The following is a 19,005-nucleotide window of genomic DNA, read 5'->3' as shown; positions in this document are numbered from 1 at the left end:
TTCCACCACAATTTTTTGGTCGATACTTACTCTACATATTTAGATACTTAACTAAAAATGTAGACATACTATATAAACATTTCGAGATCCTATCCTAAACATTTGAGATACTATCTCAAAGTGTCGAGATACTAAATCGAAATTTCGAGATACATATGTATTTGTATTTATTATGGTCCGGTAATACAGGACTAGTAAAGGCCCAGTGCATTACTTTTGTGAAATAATAGTTATTTGTTTTTTGTTTTTTTACAGCTTCAGGTAGGTTAGAGAAGCCTATGCACCCTGATCCTCTCTGGTCAAAGGTAGTGTGGTAAGGCATGTATTTATAGCCTAAATCAGGCATATTTATTTGTGTTAAGAGAAAATGTGAAAGTGATCAAATTTAGTTTATATTCAAACCTCGGGTGGCTAGGCTACCTAGACCTTATCAATCCAAAATGATTGACTGGAATTAATCAATCAACACAATAGTGATGAAATACTGTTTGAGTAACTTTTTAATTACAGATGCAAAAGGCCCACATGATGCAACCCTGCAAGCTCAGCCCTATATTGTCCTATAGCAGTTGTTGTCTAGTTTTTACAGAAGGCCATTCCCGCCACCCAAAACATTTTTAAAGTCGATATTATCTCAAGATTTTTAGATATATCAAGTCAACATTTTGAAATACTAATTCAAAATATCGAGATACTACCTAAAAATGTCGAAATACTATCGAAACATTTCGCGATATAGGATATGTTTCTTCATTTGTAGCATTGTGTGGTGATTTCCATCTATTCATGTTGCATAGATCAGCACAGCAATAACCTTCCAGGTAAAGACATTCCTGTGGTCCATTAAGCTACACATTGTGTGTGTGTTTGTGTGTCAATGTCCTGTTTAGGACAATAAATATAAAATGTATATGTTATCTGACAGAGTTGATAATATTGTGCTGCTTTTTATGATAATTTGGGTTAATCTTTTCCGTGGCTTAGCTGATATTGTAATAATATGTGTAATTAGAGGGGTGGGGGGTTACCTACTTTGTCCATGTCTCAAGACTCCCCATGTCTATTGTTATACATTGATTGGTTGGGGTGTATTTGTGGCCCTGATAAGCACCTAATTTTCTTAATTTCTTACATAAGCAATGGACAATATCATTGAGGACTACTTCCGGCGTGGATTCACACAACATAACAATCCGTTTTCAGATCATAGAGAGAGTTCTAAGCAGGAATCAGCTCTTGCGGGTTAAAAACAAAACCGAAGGAGCAGAAGTGCTCTCTTTCATACAGCAGCAGCTTCAAACATTAGGTCGACAGCATGGCTACTGGTGAATGCACCAGAAATGTTGGATGGCCTGAGTAGTTACAGACAGGGAAACTGTCAGTCAACTTCTGTGCCTCCTGGATGGTGAGGGTGCCAACCTGGGAGCAAGGAACCACCTGAGAAGTTGAGAATATAATGGTTGTGGCCCATTTTACTGGTTTTCACGCAAAATGATATGGCTAGAAGGCTACAAGACCAAAATGACCCTAGGATCATCGCTGGGTATTTCATGGATGCTGTGAGGGACAGTAACGGATGCCCCCATAGATTGAGGCTTGATCATGGAACTGAAAATACCCATATTGCAGAGATGCAAAAATGTCTGCGTCACTCTGTGGATGACGCTGGAACAGACTGTGTCACTTTGGGCCCAGCTCTGGAAATCAAAGAACTGAGCGTTTATGGCTCACTCTGAGAAGCAAATGTTGATCGTTTTGGATGGACCATTTTGACCAGCTTAGAGGAGATGGGCACTTTGCACACACTTTCCTAGACACATTTCTGATCCAGTTTTGTTTCCAAAACACAATACAGGTAATACCATCTCTCATATAGTTAGTTGAGTAGTCTGATTTAGTAAGCATGTCATTGTACTGTGTGTATTCCTGTACATGTGCAAATAAAGTTAATTTGAGTATCCTTTTAAACCCTATGAATGTCCAACTTTATGTACAGTATCAATAACATTGTCTCCTGGTAAGCAACTTTTTAAGCCTCTCTTCAGCTATGTGTCAAATCAGTGTCAACTAATGCGCAAGCTCAGGGGAATCCCACATTATTTCCTCTGTCTAGGAGGAGCTGGATCAAGTGGTTTATGCATGGAGCAACCACTGAATAAGGCCATCCTACAACGCTCTGGCTCCCAATGGTCGGCCAATAATGATGTATGCATTCCCCAACCTGTACGGAGCCCAGAACTACTTACACCTGTGGACAGTAGGGAAGCTGATACTTGTCAGGAGGACTGTGCTTTTAAAGACTACACTTGTAATGAGGATATGTTTTACCTTTGTTTTGAACTCATGGCAGAACACAACCTTATGTCTGATGATCTGTATGTATGAAATTATGGACTTCATCAAATCATCCTTGATGGACTGGCTGTTGAGGATTATAGCTTCTTCTCTCACTTAAAGGGCCAATCTGCAGTTGCTAATTACATTTTTTTACTTATAAATTAATGATAGGAATGGGGGGATACGTAGTCAGTTGTACAACTGAAATGTGTCTTCCGCATTTACTCCAACCCCTTATAATCAACATCCATGTCTTCAGCATCCAGGGAACAGTGGGTTAATGCCTTGCTCAGGGGCAGAACAACAACTTTCTACCTTGTCAGCTCAGGGATTCGATCCAGCAACTTTTCGCATACTGGGCAAACACTCTAACCACTAGGCTACCTGCCAATACTGTGTGTACCCATTGAATCTTGAAGAATAGGCTATAATATATCTAAATCTGACCAGGAAACATACAACTACCTCTGTACTAACAGAGGTATTATCCAAATTGGTTCAAACATTGAATACCAAACATTGAACACGGGTGAACACATTATGTATCCAAGGCAAGAACTAGGTGTGACACTCTCTCCCTACTACTCAATGTCCATGACCCACTATTTGCTCTCTAGAATCTTGTTCAACTCACATCAAATGTCTGGGTAGTTGTCATAGTATATTTAAGCAATAAGACCCAAGGGGGTGTGGTATATGGCCAATATACCACGACTAAGGGCTGTTAGGCATGACGCAACGCCATATACCACAAACCCCCGAGGTGCCTAATTGCTATTATAAACTGGTTACCAACGTAATTAGAGTAAAAATAATTTTTTGTCATACCCGTGGTATACAGTCTGATATACCACAGCTGTCAGCCAATCAGCATTCAGGGCTCAAACCACCCAGTTTATAATGACAACTTTGGAACAGAACTGCAGATATGCACTAGTGGTCTTTGCTGGAGGCCTTGGATCTCTGTAAAGCTGACTGCGATTCTCTTCCCCAAAAACAGATCAGATCCTGTGCAGAACTGGAGGAACAGACACAGCCGGTGTGAATCTGCTTCTCTCAGATATACAGTGCATTCGGAATGTATTCAGACCTCTTGACTTTTTTCCCAAAACATTATGTTACAGCGTTATTGTAAAATGGATTGAATTGTTTTTTCCCCTCATCAATCTACACACAATACACCATAATGACAGAGCAAAAACCGATTTTTGGATGTTTTTGTAAATGTATAAAAAATTCAAAACTGAAATATCACATTTACATAAGTATTCAGACCCTTTGCTCAGTACTTTGTTGAAGCACCTTTGGCAGTGATTACAGCCTCAACTCCTCTTGGGAATGACGCTACAAGCTTGGCAAACCTGTACTTCGGGAGTTTCTCCCATTTTTCTCTGCAGATCCTCTCAAGCTCTGTCAGGTTGGATGGGTGGGGAGCGTCGCTGCACAGCTATTTTCAGGTCTCTCTAGACATGTTCAATCGGGTTCAAGACTTGTCCCGAAGCCACTCCTACGTTGTCTTGGCTGTGTGCTTAGGGTCGTTGTCCAGTTGGAAGGTGAACCTTCGCCCCAGTCTGAGGTGATGAGCGCTCTGGAGCAGGTTTTCATCAAGGATCTCTCTGTACTTTGCTCTGTTCATCTTTCCCTCGATCCTGACTAGTCTCCCAGTCCCTTCCGCTGAAAAACATGCCCACAGTATGATGCTGTCACCACCATGCTTCACCGTAGGGATGTTGCCAGGTTTCCTCCAGACGTGACACTTGGGATACAGGCCAAAGAGTTCAGTCTTGGTTTCATCAGACCAGAGAATCTTGTTTCTCATGATCTGAGAGTCCTTTATGGGCCTTTTGGCAAACTGGAGCTCTGTCAGAGTGACCATCAGGTTCTTGGTCACCTACCTGACCAAGGCCCTTCTCCCCCGATTGCTCAGTTTGGCCAAGCGAACAGCTCTAGGAAGGGTCTTGATGGTTCCAAACTTCTTCCATTTAAAAAAAATGTTTGGTACCCTTCCCCAGATCTGTGCCTCGACATAATCATGTCTCTGAGCTCTACGGACAATTCCTTCAACCTACTTTCTTGGTTTTTGCTCTGACATGCACTGTCAACTGTGGGACCTTATATAGACAGGTCTATGCCTTTCCAAATCATGTCCAATCAATTGAATTTACCAGAAACATCTCAAGGATGATCAACGGAAACAGGATGCACCTGAGCTCAATTTTGAGTCTCATTGCAAAGGGCCTGAATACCAATGTAAAAAAGGTATTTATGTTTTTTAATTTTAATAAATTCACAAACATTTCAAAAATGGTTTCCGCTTTGTCATTATGGGGTATTGTGTGTACATTGAGGAACATGTTTTATTTAATCCATAATCTGAATGAACTGTATATCGTTGGATGCCCTTTCCTGTGTGTCATGGTAGTTGGAAAAACCATGGAATTCTGCACTTATCTTCCCGTTGGCTGTAGGTCTTCCTAAGTACCAAAGATCCCTGTCATCTCCTGTTTCAGTGGATAGAGTGTAGTAGCCAACTGCTCTGTGATGTATGCTGGCTCTTGAATCAGAGTTTTGTTCAACAACTCCTCTTCCAGGTTGTCTGCTTTTGCCTTCTTTTGACAGCTGTGAATATCCAGGATTTCTGTCAACGCCTCTGGATCTACACTGCTGAAATCAGACCGACAGGCCTCTAAGGTCAAGTGCTCCTTTTCGGTTATGTACTTCAAGAAGTTATCCAAATGCTGGAGCCATTTTCAAAAGTAGGTATTGCTCCTTTTTCCATCCTACTGCAATAATGCGGCCTACACTTTGCCACTCCTTTTCCCCAAAGTCGTATCGATGAAATGGCACCTTGAATGTACTACCCATGGTACACTGGTTGTAAAACTCCCAGAACTCAGATAAACAGTCCCTCAGAACTCCGCCCTCATCAGTGGCCTGTTCGTACTTTCCATCAGGAAGACTGAGTTTGATCTGAACATCAGCTTCAAGTGGTGTCATCACAGAAATGGTGGATCAGTTCCTTAAGTACTTTGTTCTCAATGGACAACTAGGGTTCTACTCTTTGCTGCATTGGTGGTTGGGTGTTTCATTGTCATCAGCAGCAACATTTGCTTCTTCTCTTTCATTAGTTTAATTTGCCTCTTCACATACTTTTGTTGTCAGGTAGAACCTCATTATATTACCCTTTGTGATTTGATATTTTTTGTACATTTGAATGCTCTTTGTATCAGTCAGATCCACATCGAAGTCTTAGATTTTTCCGTGATAATGTTCTCCATTTGGAAAATAGAAATTCTCTGCCATTTCTTTTAGTTATTTTTTTCTACAGTCCTTGGGGACATCACATTTGTGGGTCCCCCCACCTCAACTGGTAATGACTTGCACAAAAGGTTTCTTCTTCCTCTGATACATAATCCACCCCACTTACATTTTTCTGTTGTTCTGCAGAGCATTTCTTGATTTTGTCTCCCCACATGAGCCCTCTTCCTGTGGCGATTGATCTGTTGATTGATCTGTTGACTGATCTGTTGATTGATAGCTCTGTTTGACTGATGGCTCTGTCAAACAGTTTTGCTTTTCATTTCAAAGGGCATTTTGTCTTCTGCCTGCAGTATGTGAGAATGGCAAGGCCATCCTCATAGGATGGTAGGTAGGTGCGCAGCTGCTCATCACTCATGTGTGGAAGCAGGCTATCATCAATGTAATGCAGGAAAGAAAATAACACTTCCTGAACTCTTCATGTGATAAGGATCAGCACTGCTGCTCACAATAGCTTGATTACAGGTAAATGACACTATCTTGATTTAACCTACACTTTTGCACCTTCTCCATGTTTCTTAGAGTCCCCCGGAACTTTCATGCCTCATAGGAAACTATAAAAGTCACCCATCCTGCACACACACACATTTGACATGAATACTTCAACTGATGATTTCGTCAAAATTATACAATTACCTTAACAACCTTTCTCTATAGTCCAATACATTGAATCCAACACACAGCAAACCACTCATACCAGTTATATCTGAAAGTGAAACAATAGGCCTACATTTTAACATTGTCTAAAAATAATATTTCCTATCCAAATAAAAATGCTTTGTCATTAAGTTATTATTTTCTGCAATGTAAGCCTATCTCTCTCTACAATGTACGCATCTCAGGGTTTTCTCTTATTGTGATTATATTTTATAGGCTATTGCTGCCCCCTGGTGTAGCCTTCTGTTGTGTACTTGTAGGCCTATTTGTAAATACGTTTTTACAAGTCTATATGCATGGGGCCAGTGCTACTACAATGCAAGTAACAATTTAGTTCGAAGACAGGTCGAATATATGCAATATATACATTTTAAATTCCGTCAGTGCTGCACACACCACACCAAAATTATATATTTGATAATTGATGACGTACTTCCAAAACTATTTGCGCACGGGGAGGCAATAGAAGCATTGGAACGAGAGGACAGGACACCATGGTTACAGTTCGTCTGCCACTTTTCTAATGCGGTAGCTAGTTTGAGAGGATTACGGAGCTCGTGAATGCTTTTCATAAATAACGGGAACATTAACTAAAGATACAACTTCAAGGTAAGATTTAATTCCAGCATTTTTTCAATTAGATGAAATATTACATTTATAGTGAAGGCAACAGGCTACTCAAAGGAGGACCTCGTCATAATCCAGCGGATAAAAACCCGATAGATACCGATAAATTCCATTTTATGATACAAGTATCAAACTTGGTACAATAATACTAGCCTGGGTACAAGTCTCTTTAGTTAGTCCACTCCCTGTGCTCCATGTGCCAAAGGGATGGGCCTTTCTGTCATCTTCAAATATGAACATTCTATCATTAATGAGCTCTAGAAGAACAGAAGATTTGATCCTGATTCGATCACCTTCACAGATATCCTCCAATCACAACGATTATGCAAATATTTGAACTATCAATTTTTTTCCCCACAGAACATGGCCCAGATAGAACAATGAGACAGATATTTCACCGGATGTATAAATGTGAAGCATCCGGTTGACATTTCCACTCACTACCAAATATGGTAGTGAATGGACGCCCAGTGGCCGGCAGTGGGAGACGATGGAACAAAATGGATTTTGGCCCACATGCTGCGAATTTACTCATCGATAAAATTTTTATCTTAATTCAGTTTTCTGTTCCCAAAACTATAATCTGTTATGAACAGAGTGGACTAAGTTTTTTTGTATACTTTTTTTGTAAACTACCATTTGCCAAGGTAAAAAAAAATTGTGTTGTTTAGAAGGCGTACAAAGGCGAATTGAGCTATTGCACACCGCACTTTACAGAGTAGGCGTTCCCTAACAGAAATATGCAAATTAATGCTAGAATGCGCCAATAGGATCTCGCTAGCTTGTGCTTGGCTCTTCCCACCTCCTTGCTTGTTCTGCCCACTATGGCTCATTTGTTCCCATTTGAAATGGCAGGTTGTGGTCTATCTTGGTTTAGTTATAAAAATCTTTGATGATGGTATCCGGTTGCTAAGCAACTGTTTTTTGTTTGACGACATGCTTTAGTCTGGACAAAATTTTTACTGATGAGGTTACCTGTTTAATAATGGGTTACCTGTTTACCTGCTACCTCCTGGTATTGTATTTCACCTAAAGTGACATGTACAGGGCAGGTTTCCTGTCACGTTTCTAAACATTGACAATAAACAGTAAATTGGCACATAGTTTCACCACTTTTCTACAAAAAATGTAAAGGGTATGGCATCTTTAGGCAATTTTCCAGACCCCCTCAAACATTTTAAGCCATCATTGGGCTGTAGAGTGGAGCCCTCAGAGTGGAGCAGTATACTATTGATATGAACTTTATCAACCAAGTTGATTTCACCTGTTGACTCTCTCAATGCCACACATTTGTTACTAATTATCAAGACTGCTCTGATAACCTTTAGTTTGTATTTAAATCTTGCCAAGCCATTCCTCAGTTTATATCCAGTTGTGTGCATCACAGTTAAGAGTACATTTATTTCCTATTTTCCATGTATAGTTTAGTTGTCATAACATTAAGATGTCATGTAATTTCCTTATTTTCATTACTTGAGATGTATCATCCTTATCACCTTTACCTTGTATGTTATGCAACCTGAGTATAATGTATCTTCTTTGTTGCAGAACCACACACAAATCCAACTTTACCATGTCCAACCACAAGTCCTTAGTAAATATGTGAACTTTGGCACCGTGTCTGTTCTCTGATTGCTCTCTGACCGGAGCCCCTAGTGACATCTATCCAACCAATTATCTATCTTGGGTCTCTTAGCCTATTTTCCAATGGCCATATTGGAAATCACTGCCAGGAGGGTAATGGACAAAATCTGCAATCGCACTATAGCCAAAAATACTTATTTAGACATGCCCTTGCTGTGTGAATTGGATGGCTCTATCACAAATTCCAAAACATTTTCACGTAGCTGTGATGACCTCTGAATTATTGTCCATATTATCAGTGGGGTTTATTTAGTGGGTAGATAACTAACAGGAAATTTGAATGGCAGCCATTTTATAAAAATGGCCACCCTGATTAACTGACAGTCTTCCCAGGCTGCCTCCAATCTTTAAAATGTTCCTTAAGGTATTTAGTATTAGTGTATCAGGTTTGATACTTGTATCATAAAATGGAACAATTATTTCACCTGCCCTCTGGACTATCAGGTCTAGCTGGCTATGGTGTTTTATAGCTAGCTGAGTGCAACGTTTGATAGCTTTATAATAATGGTCAACACAATTACCCTTTATCGGTCCAAGCTTGTATTGCATAGGCTTCAGAATTGTTACATTGTGGAACATTTACAGTGTCTTCAGAAAGTATTCATACCCCTTATTGTACGTTTTGTGTTACAGCCTGAATTCAAAAAGGAATAAATATACTTTTCTCACCCATCAACACACAATACCCCATAATCACAAAGTAAAAACATGTTTTCAGAAATGTTTGCAAATGTATTGAAAAATAAATTTACACCCGTGTCAATAATTTCTAGAAAAACATTTGGCAGAGATAACAGCTGTGAGTCTTTCTGGGTAAGTCTCTTTCCACCTGGATTGTGCAACATTTCAAAATTATTCAAACTCTGTCAAATAGTTTTTTGGTCATTTCAGGTCTTGCCATAGATTTTCAAGTAGATTTAAGTCCGGAACATTCACTATCTTCTTGGTAAGCAACTCCAGTGTAGATTCTGCCTTGTGTTTTAGGTTACTGTCCTGCTGAAAGGTGAATTCATCTCCCAGTGTCTGGTGCAAAGCAGACTGAACCAGGTTTTCCTCTAGGATTTTGCCTGTGCTTAGCTCCATTCCGTACATTTTTTATCCTGAAAAACTCCCCAGTCCTTAACAATTACAAGCATACCCATAACATGATGCAGCCACGACTATGCTTGAAAATATGGAGAGTGGTACTCAGTAATGTGTTGTATTGGATTTGCCCCAGACATTTTATTAAGGAAAAAAAGTGTATTGCTTTGCCACATGTTTTACATGAATACTTTAGTGCCTTGTTGCAAACAGGATGCATGTTTTGGAATATTTTTATTCTGTACAGGCTTCCTTCTTTTCACTCAGTCAATTAGGTTAATGTTGTGGAGTAACTCCAATGTTGTTGATCCATTGTCAGTTTTCTCCTATCACAGCCATTAAACTCTGTAACTGTTTTAAAGTCACCATTGGCCTCATGGTGAAATCCCTGAGCGGTTTCCTTCCTCTCCGACAACTGAATAAGGAAGGACGCCTGTATCTTTGTAGTGACTGGGTGTATTGTTACACCATCCAAAGTGTAATTAATAACTTTACCATGCTAAAAGGGATTATTTTTAACCATCTACCAATCGGTATCCTTCTTTGCGAGGCATTGGAAAACCTTCCAGGTCTTTGTGGTTGAATCTGTGTTTGAAATTCAATGCTCGACTGAGGGACCTTACATATAATTGTCTGTGTGGGGTACAGAGATGAGGTAGTCATTCAAAAATCATGTTAAACACTATTACTGGACACAGTGAGACCATGCAACTTATTATGTGACTTAAGAACACAATTACTCCTGAACTTATTTAGATTTGCCATAACAAAGGGGTTGAATACTTATTGACTCAAGACATTACAGCTTTTCATGTTTTATACATTTCTATAAAATGTGAAAAACATAGTTCAACTTTGACATTGTGGGGTATTGTGTGTAGACCAGTGACCAAAAATCTACATTTTATTTTCAGGCTGCAACACAACAAAATGTGGAAAATGTCCAGGGGTGTGAATATTTTCTGAAGGCACTGTATTATTAATTATTTGTAGGCTAAATTCTTATCATTAAAATCACACTAAAAATGTATTGAAATAACCTACTAATTAAACATTGTAAAACGAACACACTTTCGCTCTTCTTTTTACTTTGCAACTTGTATAATTTAGCCAATAGGTTAAGCACTTTTGTCTTATGTATTGAATACAAGATTGTATTTATTTGCAAGAATAAAAATGTATCTAACCAAACTGCTATATTCTCCTGCTGGCCCAAAAATGTTGGGTTATTTCAAGCAAATATTGAATTTATAGACAATTTCACAGTGTGTTACATTTTGTAATCATGCCTAGGTTATAGTTTTGACAGGTGAGGAACAAGAGTTATGCAATGCAGCAGAATATTGCTACCATCATTCTTAGATAGCCTTATGTAGACTTGATTCTAAACTGTTGTCTCTGCTGTAAACTTTAGTTCTGTCCTCTGTCTTCAGCAGGCGGTCAATTGTTTACACACAACATTGAAAGTATGTGATGACTTTGTAACTCTCCCCACCCCTTCCTATTAACTACTTATAACTTGCCGTAACCCCTTTCTCCTATTAACCACTTATAACTTGTTATGAGCTAACATTTAAACATTTCATTCCAATGTCCCTTCAAGCCTTAACGACATGGAGGAGGTATGTGGTGGTCTGTGATCTCTGTGTGTAACCAACTGGGTGTGGACTGTGTTTGCCTCCTCTGGTAGACCAGCTTGACCTCGGAATGAGCCTCCCTCCTCACTGGAAGGTGATATGATGTTTTTTCTTTGTGTGGTGCATGAGGGAACATTATCTGACGTATTTCTGTCAGCTGCGGAATGTCCAAACATGCAACTGTATTGCCAAGATCAAGCTCCCTGCAGAATGATCCAGTTTCTTAATAACTTATTAAATTTGACCATGCACTTTGTTGCTTAAACTAAAGTTATTAAACTGCCGTTCAAATATACACATGTGCATAGAGTCACTCAGTTGCTTGTTTACTGTAGGACTACAGTGCATCTGTTGTTGTTGTTTTGCTTGTTGCTTGTGTTTGCATGAGCCATGTCCTATTTTTAGACATACCGCACAGTGTCTTTTTTATTTATTTAACCTTTATTTAACTAGGCAAGTCAGTTAAGACGGCATACCCCAGCCAAACCCTCCCCTAACCCGGACGATGCTGGGCCAATTGTGCCCCACCCTATGGGGACAGCCGATCACAGACGGTTGTGATACAGCCCGGGATCGAATCAGGGTCTGTAGTGACGCCTCTAGCACTGAGATGCAGTGCCTTAGACCGCTGCGCCACTCGGGAGTTTCTATCTATGCACCGGTGCCGGATCTGAGCTCACTTCCTCCTCTCCTCTCTGCCACTTCCTGTTTTAAGGCAAACCATGGTAGTTTCCTGAAACCTCAACCTGACAATGCCTGTAGTCACTCACCTCCATATGAGTTTGCGTGGTTTAAGCTAAATCTCTACATAAGTCAGATGGAAGCACACATAGCAAGTGTTGCACTGAGTGTCTCTGGAGGACAATCCCACGGACAGGGGGAGGGAATGACACTCCAGGAAATAGGCTTTTGTAGGGAGTGGGTGGAGCTTCAGAGGAACAGCTTTATTGTTTTGTCAGGGAGATGGTGCCTTAGGCTGAGTGGAGGTAAGGAGGGGTATTAAAGGGAGAGGGAGCAGATGGGGGCTGTAGGAATCCAACACAGATGGACAGCGAGCAGTAGAAGGTGTGTGATACTGTAGACTCATAGACTAGACAGAGCCACAGACATAGTAGCAAAATTATCATTTTTGCTGTTTACACAACCTCACAATGACCTCCTTCCTAATGCACCTATAACCTTTTTTCTGGACAAAGCACTTCTCTCACAGAACACGGTTTAAGCGTCAGTGCTGTATAATACATGAACAAACTGGGTGAAGGGGAGTAGGAGTGGCAGAATAAAGGCTGAGAGAAAGGGAAAGATGTCTAGCAAGAGTTGGCATGTAGAGATAAAGATGAGCTTACTGCTCTGTGCCAGGGATTATACCTGATACTCATTAGTCTACCTCTTTTATGCTCTCACCACACATCCATTGTGTGTGTGTACTTGTGTTTGTTTCTGATGTAGCACTGATGTCCGTCTGGTCTTCCTATTAATATTTTATGTATAAAATGTGTGCATGTGTGTGAGTGAATACCTGCGTATGTACGTGCATAGTAATGTGTGTGTGTGTGTGTGTGTGTGTGTGTGTGTGTGTGTGTGTGTGTGTGTGTGTGTGTGTGTGTGTATGTGTGTGTGTGTGTGTGTGTGTGTGTGAGAGAGAAAGACATCCAGTGGGATAATCCCCTCTGGTCTTGCTCAGTCTTCCCCGCCCCAAATGATCATTATCATTCCTCCATGGTTCAGCATGCCAGTGATGGAAAACGGCAATAAAAACACAATGAGGGGAAAGAGCATGTCCTGCTGTTGTAGTGTAACAGACTATAGGCCTAAAGCCTATCAATGCTGTTTCATGTAGCTTTTATCAACATGTGTATTTGTTGGATATAGAGGCTACAGTATCATGCACAATGTTGCTGTTTTTGAGTTGGTCATGTAATTATCTGTCATTTCACAAGTTACAGTCAGGCGGTTGGCAGACTATGCTACTAGGAGAAGGACTGAACATAAAGATCATAAAGTTATTTAGGCACTATTCTGTTATTTTACAAAGTGTTTAAAAGCATCGTTGTTGATTGTTATTGGGTGAAAAAGGGGTGGAGAGATATCCCTTGTCCCTTAGGATGGGGTGGAGAGATATCTCTCACAGTTCTGCACACCACCCTTAAGTGACCCTGTTCAGAGGGAACAGAGAGAGAGAGAGAGAGAGGCTCCATCTGGAATACATTATTCAAATTCCACAAGGCTGGATATCTGATGATGTTGGCAAAAGAGAGAGGGAGGTTGGGGGGTGTTGGGTAGAGAGAGAGGGAGAATGGGGGGTGTTGGGTAGAGAGAGAGGGCAGTTGGGGGGTGTTGGGTAGAGAGAGCGGGAAGTTGGGGGGTGTTGGGTAGAGAGAGAGGGCAGTTGGGGGGTGTTGGGTAGAGAGAGAGGGAGGTTGGGGGATGTTGGGTAGAGAGAGAGGGAAGTTGGGGGGTGTTGGGTAGAGAGAGACGGAGGTTGGGGGGTGTTGGGTAGAGAGAGAGGGAGGTTGGGGGGTGTTGGGTAGAGAGAGAGGAAAGTTGGGGGTGTTGGGTAGAGAGAGAGGGAAGTTGGAGGGTGTTGGGTAGAGAGAGAGGGAGGTTGGGGGTGTTGGGTAGAGAGAGGGAAGTTGGGGGGGTTGGGTAGAGAGAGAGAGGGAAGTTGAGGGGTGTTGGGTAGAGAGAGAGAGGGAAGTTGGGGGGTGTTGGGTAGAGAGAGAGGGACGGAAGTTGGGGGGTGTTGGGTAGAGAGAGAGAGGGAAGTTGGGGGGGTGTTGGGTAGAGAGAGAGGGAGGTTGGGGGGTGTTGGGTAGAGAGAGAGGGAAGTTGGGGGGTGTTGGGTAGAGAGAGAGGGAGGTTGGGGGTGTTGGGTAGAGAGAGAGGGAAGTTGGTGGGTGTTGGGTAGAGAGAGAGGGAGGTTGGGGGGTGTTGGGTAGAGAGAGAGGGAGGTTGGTGGGTGTTGGGTAGAGAGAGAGGGAGGTTGGGGGGTGTTGGGTAGAGAGAGAGAGGGAAGTTTGGGGGTGTTGGGTAGAGAGAGAGGGAGGTTGGGGGGGTGTTGGGTAGAGAGAGAGGGAGGTTGGGTGTTAGGTAGAGAGATAGGGAGGTTGGGGGGTGTTGGGTAGAGAGAGAGGGAGGTTGGGGGGTGTTGGGTAGAGAGAGAGGGAGGTTGGGGGGTGTTGGGTAGAGAGAGAGGGAGGGAGGTTGGGGGTGTTGGGTAGAGAGAGAGAGGGAAGTTTGGGGGTGTTGGGTAGAGAGAGAGGGAGGTTGGGGGCTGTTGGGTAGAGAGAGAGGGAAGTTGGGGGGTGTTGGGGGGTGTTGGGTAGAGAGAGAGGGTGGTTGGGGGGTGTTGGGTAGAGAGAGAGGGAGGTTGGGGGGTGTTGGGTAGAGAGAGAGGGAGGTTGGGGGGTGTTGGGTAGAGAGAGAGGGATGTTGGGGGTGTTGGGTAGAGAGAGAGGGAAGTTGGGGGGGTTGGGTAGAGAGAGAGGGAGGTTGGGGGGTGTTGGGTAGAGAGAGAGGGAGGTTGGGGGGTGTTGGGTAGAGAGAGAGGGAGGTTGGGGGGTGTTGGGTAGAAAGAGAGGGAGGTTGGGGGGTGTTGGGTAGAGAGAGAGGGAGGTTGGGGGGTGTTGGGTAGAGAGAGAGGGAGGTTGGGGGGTGTTAGGTAGAGAGATAGGGAGGTTGGGGGGTGTTGGGTAGAGAGAGAGGGAGGTTGGGGGGTGTTGGGTAGAGAGAGAGGGAGGTTGGTGGGTGTTGGTAGAGAGAGAGGGAGGTTGGGGGGTGTTAGGTAGAGAGATAGGGAGGTTGGGGGGTGTTGGGTAGAGAGAGAGGGAGGTTGGGGGGTGTTGGGTAGAGAGAGAGGGAGGTTGGTGGGTGTTGGGTAGAGAGAGAGGGAGGGAGGTTGGGGGTGTTGGGTAGAGAGAGAGAGGGAAGTTTGGGGGTGTTGGGTAGAGTGAGAGGGAGGTTGGGGGGTGTTGGGTAGAGAGAGAGGGAGGTTGGGGGCTGTTGGGTAGAGAGAGAGGGAAGTTGGGGGGTGTTGGGGGTGTTGGGTAGAGAGAGAGGGCGGTTGGGGGGTGTTGGGTAGAGAGAGAGGGAGGTTGGGGGGTGTTGGGTAGAGAGAGAGGGCAGTTGGGGGGTGTTGGGTAGAGAGAGAGGGAAGTTGGGGGGTGTTGGGTAGAGAGAGAGGGAGTTTGGGGGTGTTGGGTAGAGAGAGAGGGAAGTTGGGTGGATTGGGTAGAGAGAGAGGGAGGTTGGGGGGTGTTGGGTAGAGAGAGAGGGAGGTTGGGGGGTGTTGGGTAGAGAGAGAGGGAGGTTGGGGGTGTTGGGTAGAGAGAGAGGGAGGTTGGGGGGTGTTGGGTAGAGAGAGAGGGAGGTTGGGGGGTGTTGGGTAGAGAGAGAGGGAGGTTGGGGGGTGTTAGGTAGAGAGATAGGGAGGTTGGGGGTGTTGGGTAGAGAGAGAGGGAGGTTGGGGGGTGTTGGGTAGAGAGAGAGGGAGGTTGGGGGTGTTGGGTAGAGAGAGAGGGAGGTTGGGGGGTGTTGGGTAGAGAGAGAGGGAGGTTGGGGGATGTTGGGTAGAGAGAGAGAGAGGTTGGGGGGTGTTGGGTAGAGAGAGAGGGAGGTTGGGGGGTGTTGGGTAGAGAGAGAGGGAGGTTGGGGGTGTTGGGTAGAGAGAGAGAGGGAAGTTGGGGGGGTGTTGGGTAGAGAGAGAGGGAGGTTGGGGGGTGTTGGGTAGAGAGAGAGGGAGGTGGGGGGTGTTGGGTAGAGAGAGAGGGAGGTTGGGGGGGTTGGGTAGAGAGAGAGGGAGGTTGGGGGGTGTTGGGTAGAGAGAGAGGGAGGTTGGGGGGTGTGGGTAGAGGGAGAGGGAGGTTGGGGGGTGTTGGGTAGAGAGAGAGGGAGGTTGGGGGGTGTTGGGTAGAGAGAGGGAAGTTGGGGGGTGTTGGGTAGAGAGAGAGAGGGAAGTTGGGGGTGTTGGGTAAAGAGAGAGGGACGGAAGTTGGGGGGTGTTGGGTAGAGAGAGAGAGAGGGAAGTTGGGGGGTGTTGGGTAGAGAGAGAGGGAGGTTGAGGGTGTTGGGTAGAGAGAGAGGGAGGTTGGGGGTGTTAGGTAGAGAGATAGGGAGGTTGGGGGATGTTGGGTAGAGAGAGAGGGAGGTTGGGGGGTGTTGGGTAGAGAGAGAGGGAGGTTGGTGGGTGTTGGGTAGAGAGAGAGGGAGGTTGGGGGTGTTGGGTAGAGAGAGAGAGGGAAGTTGGGGGGGTGTTGGGTAGAGAGAGAGGGAGGGAGGTTGGGGGGTGTTGGGTAGAGAGAGAGGGAGGTTGGGGGGTGTTGGGTAGAGAGAGAGGGAGGTTGGGGGTGTTGTGTAGAGAGAGAGAGGGAAGTTTGGGGGTGTTGGGTAGAGAGAGAGGGAGGTTGGGGGGTGTTGGGTAGAGAGAGAGGGAGGTTGGGGGGTGTTAGGTAGAGAGATAGGGAGGTTGGGGGTGTTGGGTAGAGAGAGAGGGAGGTTGGGGGGTGTTGGGTAGAGAGAGAGGGAGGTTGGGGGGTGTTGGGTAGAGAGAGATGGAGGTTGGGGGTGTTGGGTAGAGAGAGAGAGGGAAGTTTGGGGGTGTTGGGTAGAGAGAGAGGGAGGTTGGGGGGTGTTGGTTAGAGAGAGATGGAGGTTGGGGGCTGTTGGGTAGAGAGAGAGGGAAGTTGGGGGGTGTTGGGGGGTGTTGGGTAGAGAGAGAGGGCGGTTGGGGGGTGTTGGGTAGAGAGAGAGGGAGGTTGGGGGTGTTGGGTAGAGAGAGAGGGAAGTTTGGGGGTGTTGGGTAGAGAGAGAGGGAGGTTGGGGGGGTGTTGGTTAGAGAGAGATGGAGGTTGGGGGCTGTTGGGTAGAGAGAGAGGGAAGTTGGGGGGTGTTGGGGGGTGTTGGGTAGAGAGAGAGGGCGGTTGGGGGGTGTTGGGTAGAGAGAGAGGGAGGTTGGGGGGTGTTGGGTAGAGAGAGAGGGAAGTTGGAGGGTGTTGGGTAGAGAGAGAGGGAGGTTGGGGGTGTTGGGTAGAGAGAGAGGGAGGTTGGGGTGTGTTGGGTAGAGAGAGAGGGAGGTTGGGGGGTGTTGGGTAGAGAGAGAGGGAAGTTGGGGGGGTTGGGTAGAGAGAGAGGGAGGTTGGGGGGTGTTGGGTAGAGAGAGAGAGAGGGAGGTTGGGGGGTGTTGGGTAGAGGGAGAGGGAGGTTGGGGGGTGTTGGGTAGAGAGAGAGGGAGGTCGGGGGGTGTTGGGTAGAGAGAGAGGGAGGTTGGGGGGTGTTAGGTAGAGAGATAGGGAAGTTGGGGGGTGTTGGGTAGAGAGAGAGGGAGGTTGGGGGGTGTTGGGTAGAGAGAGAAGGAGATTGGTGGGTGTTGGGTAGAGAGAGAGGGAGGTTGGGGGGTGTTAGGTAGAGAGATAGGGAGGTTGGGGGGTGTTGGGTAGAGAGAGAGGGAGATTGGGGGGTGTTGGGTAGAGAGAGAGGGAGGTTGATGGGTGTTGGGTAGAGAGAGAGGGAGGGAGGTTGGGGGTGTTGGGTAGAGAGAGAGAGGGAAGTTTGGGGGTGTTGGGTAGAGAGAGAGGGAGGTTGGGGGGTGTTGGGTAGAGAGAGAGGGAAGTTGGGGGGTGTTGGGGGGTGTTGGGTAGAGAGAGAGGGCGGTTGGGGGGTGTTGGGTAGAGAGAGAGGGAGGTTGGGGGGTGTTGGGTAGAGAGAGAGGGAGGTTGGGGGTGTTGGGTAGAGAGAGAGGGAGGTTGGGGGGTGTTGGGTAGAGAGAGAGGGAGGTTGGGGGTGTTGGGTAGAGAGAGAGGGAAGTTGGGGGGGTTGGGTAGAGAGAGAGGGAGGTTGGGGGGTGTTGGGTAGAGAGAGGGAGGTTGGGGGGTGTTGGGTAGAGAGAGAGGGAGGTTGGGGGGTGTTGGGTAGAGAGAGAGGGAGGTTGGGGGGTGTTGGGTAGAGAGAGAGGGAGGTTGGGGGGTGTTAGGTAGAGAGATAGGGAGGTTGGGGGGTGTTGGGTAGAGAGAGAGGGAGGTTGGGGGGTGTTGGGTAGAGAGAGAGGGAGGTTGGGGGGTGTTGGTTAGAGAGAGAGGGAGGTTGGGGGTGTTGGGTAGAGAGAGAGAGGGAAGTTTGGGGGTGTTGGGTAGAGAGAGAGGGAGGTTGGGGGGTGTTAGGTAGAGAGATAGGGAGGTTGGGGGGTGTTGGGTAGAGAGAGGGAGTTTGGGGGGTGTTGGGTAGAGAGAGAGGGAGGTTGGGGGGTGTTGGGTAGAGAGAGAGGGAGGGAGGTTGGGGGTGTTGGGTAGAGAGAGAGAGGGAAGTTTGTGGGTGTTGGGTAGAGAGAGAGGGAGGTTGGGGGGTGTTGGGTAGAGAGAGAGGGAGGTTGGGGGCTGTTGGGTAGAGAGAGAGGGAAGTTGGGGGGTGTTGGGTAGAGAGAGAGGGCAGTTGGGGGGTGTTGTGTAGAGAGAGAGGGAAGTTGGGGGGTGTTGGGTAGAGAGAGAGGGAGAATGGGGGTGTTGGGTAGAGAGAGAGGGAGGTTGGGGGGTGTTGGGTAGAGAGAGAGGGAGGTTGGGGGGTGTTGGGTAGAGAGAGAGGGAAGTTGGGGGGGTTGGGTAGAGAGAGAGGGAGGTTGGGGGGTGTTGGGTAGAGAGAGAGGGAGGTTGGGGGTGTTGGGTAGAGGAAGAGGGAGTTTGGGGGGTGTTGGGTAGAGAGAGAGGGAGGTTGG

General features: G+C 45.7%; 1 protein-coding gene across 3 annotated transcripts in view; it reads left to right on the top strand.

Moving 5' to 3' along the window:
* The first annotated feature begins 6,776 nt into the window (after window positions 1-6,776).
* The window catches only part of LOC115154471 (unconventional myosin-Ic), a 39,681-nt gene continuing 27,452 nt past the window's right edge, over window positions 6,777-19,005 (top strand). Inside the window, exons 1-2 of one of the 3 annotated variants that reach the window (XM_029700731.1) lie at window positions 6,779-6,921; window positions 11,357-11,397. In XM_029700731.1, coding sequence (XP_029556591.1) covers window positions 11,374-11,397 — 24 coding nt within the window. In that variant the 5' untranslated portion in view covers window positions 6,779-6,921; window positions 11,357-11,373. Of the gene's footprint in view, window positions 6,922-11,269; window positions 11,398-19,005 lie in introns of all 3 variants that reach the window. The other 2 variants (XM_029700729.1, XM_029700735.1) reach the window with 2 other exon arrangements.

This window comes from Salmo trutta, chromosome 19 (assembly GCF_901001165.1).
Source record: "Salmo trutta chromosome 19, fSalTru1.1, whole genome shotgun sequence".
NCBI classification, from domain to species: domain Eukaryota; kingdom Metazoa; phylum Chordata; class Actinopteri; order Salmoniformes; family Salmonidae; genus Salmo; species Salmo trutta.
The sequence above is the reverse complement of the archived record's forward strand: the minus strand, read 5'-3'. Positions and strand labels throughout refer to the sequence as shown.